Source organism: Carlito syrichta, unplaced genomic scaffold (assembly GCF_000164805.1).
Source record: "Carlito syrichta isolate Samal-C Ts95f unplaced genomic scaffold, Tarsius_syrichta-2.0.1 Scaffold305460, whole genome shotgun sequence".
Taxonomy (NCBI): Eukaryota; Metazoa; Chordata; class Mammalia; order Primates; family Tarsiidae; genus Carlito; species Carlito syrichta.
Genome location: NW_007249556.1, coordinates 90,413 through 92,410, shown reverse-complemented (window position 1 = coordinate 92,410; position 1,998 = coordinate 90,413). Strand labels below are relative to the sequence as shown.

General features: G+C 54.5%; 1 protein-coding gene across 3 annotated transcripts in view; it reads left to right on the top strand.

Annotated features, from left to right (window-relative positions):
* KDM2B (lysine demethylase 2B) overlaps positions 1 to 1,998 on the top strand; it is a 159,131-nt gene that overhangs the window by 132,777 nt on the left and 24,356 nt on the right. For all 3 annotated transcript variants that reach the window (XM_008061705.1, XM_021714246.1, XM_021714245.1), the window contains one exon: positions 836 to 1,060. In XM_008061705.1, the coding sequence (XP_008059896.1) occupies positions 836 to 1,060 (225 nt within the window). The remainder of the gene's footprint in view (positions 1 to 835; positions 1,061 to 1,998) is intronic.

Sequence of the window (1,998 nt, the reverse complement as noted above, 5' to 3'; positions counted from 1 at the left end):
CACTGCACTCCAGTCTGAGCGACAGAGTGAGACTCCAACTCAAAAAAAAAAAAAAGAAAGCCACATGTAAACTGTAAACTGGTCCTGTGGAATGAGTGGGTGTCAGCCAAGTAGTGTGGGGAGGGGGTTGGTGTTCCTGGAAAAGTGAACAGAGGCTGCCTGTGTGACCCCATGTGGTCTTTCTGGGAAGCACAGCCTAGCCAAGAACAGGAAGAGGCTGGAAAGGCAGGCAGGGACCTGTCCTGTGGCGTGGGGGCTGTGGCAGGGTCTTGAGCCCAGCGTACAGCCATGAGATGCAGAGTGCACTCCGTAGTCATTTCCTTGAGTGGCCTAAAATAATGGACGTTTATTCTCTCATGATCTGGAGGCCAGAGTCTAAAATCAAGGTATTAGCTGACACGAGCTGAAAGTGAGAGTGGCATGCTCACTCTGCAGCTCTAGGGGACCCTTCCCTGACTCCTGTAGCTCCTTGGTGTTTGCTGGTAGTCCTCAGCACTTCTTGACTTATTGGTAGGACTTCAGTCACATGGCCATCTTGTCCCTGTTGTGTCTTCACATGTGTTCCCTCTGTGTGTGTCTTTCTCTGTGTCCAAATTTTCCCCTTTCATAAGGACTCCGGCCATCCTGGATTAGGGTTCACCTGCATGATTTCATTTAACCCAACTATCTCTGCAAAACCCGTTTCCAATTGAGGTCGCATTTGGAGGCACCTGGGGTTAGGACTTCAAAGCACTTCTGTGGAACACTGTTTAGTCTGTTACACCTTCTCCCGGGGGTCTGGTTACGCCAGGTCTGGCAGCCTCCCCTTTGACTAGTCCTGTCTGTTCTCCTGCAGAACCGGGCTGTGGGTCGGCCCAAGGGGAAGCTGGGCCCGGCCTCCGCGGTGAAGTTGGCTGCCAACCGGACAACGGCAGGAGCTCGGCGGCGCCGGACGCGATGCCGCAAGTGCGAGGCCTGCCTGCGGACCGAGTGTGGAGAGTGCCACTTCTGCAAGGACATGAAGAAGTTCGGGGGCCCTGGGCGGATGAAGCAGAGCTGCATCATGCGGCAGTGCATCGCGGTAAGTGGGGACTGGAACTGGAACTCTCCCCGCTCCAGGACGCTGGGCTGCCTTGGAGTCCAGACCCGACTTCCCTCCTTGTGCACCAGGCCTGTTTGGTCTGTCTGCTTGTTGATCTGTCCAGCCCCTCTGCAGAGAAAGAAGTTGGGGCTGCGGAAACCCCTGGGAGTTGCTCCCTGTGGACAGGAAGGGGGCTGTGAATCCAAAGCCCCCAGTGCCAGTCCTGGTGCAGTCCTGCCATATGCTCAGGCTCTTCGTAATCTGATGGTCTTATAACTCCTTCCTTTCCAAGGAGGCCAAGTACTTTGAAGTCTGTGCCATTAAAGATGTCAGGACAGCCTGTCCTGTCTGTGACCCTGTTGCCAACATTTATGATCCAGTCCATGACAGTTCTAGGCCCTTCCTTCCTTCCTGTCCTGCCTTTAGAGTCAGAGGTCTTGGTGTAAGGTCAGTGCTCCTCTGACGGGACTGCCCCAGACAAAGAGGAATGAATTATGGTGCTGAGAAGTTGGACCCCTGGAGAGCCTAGCCAGCCCCCCCAGACTGCCTTGCCTTGTCTTCAGTTGCAGCCCAGGGCTGCTGGCCTTGCCCCAGGACAGGGCAGTGAATGTGGACTTTGGTAACTGGGCATGGTCCTGGGGTTTGCCCTTGAATCCTTTCTTACACACCAACATGCTATGCCTTCCCTAAGGCACTCCTTCCCGGGGGTCCAGCGGTCCTCTTTGTGGTAGTAGTCATCTTGTCCCCATGAAAAAGCAGGCTTGGCTGGAGGGGCAGGATTCCTTGGCCCTGGTGAGCTCATCTGTAGCCTCACCCTGGCATAAGGTGAGCCCTTCCTCCCTGGCTGCTGGTGCCCTTCTATGCCCAAAGACACTTCACGCTTCTCCCTCCAAACACTTTACGCTTCTTTTTTTTTTTTTTTTTTTTTTTGTTGGGGT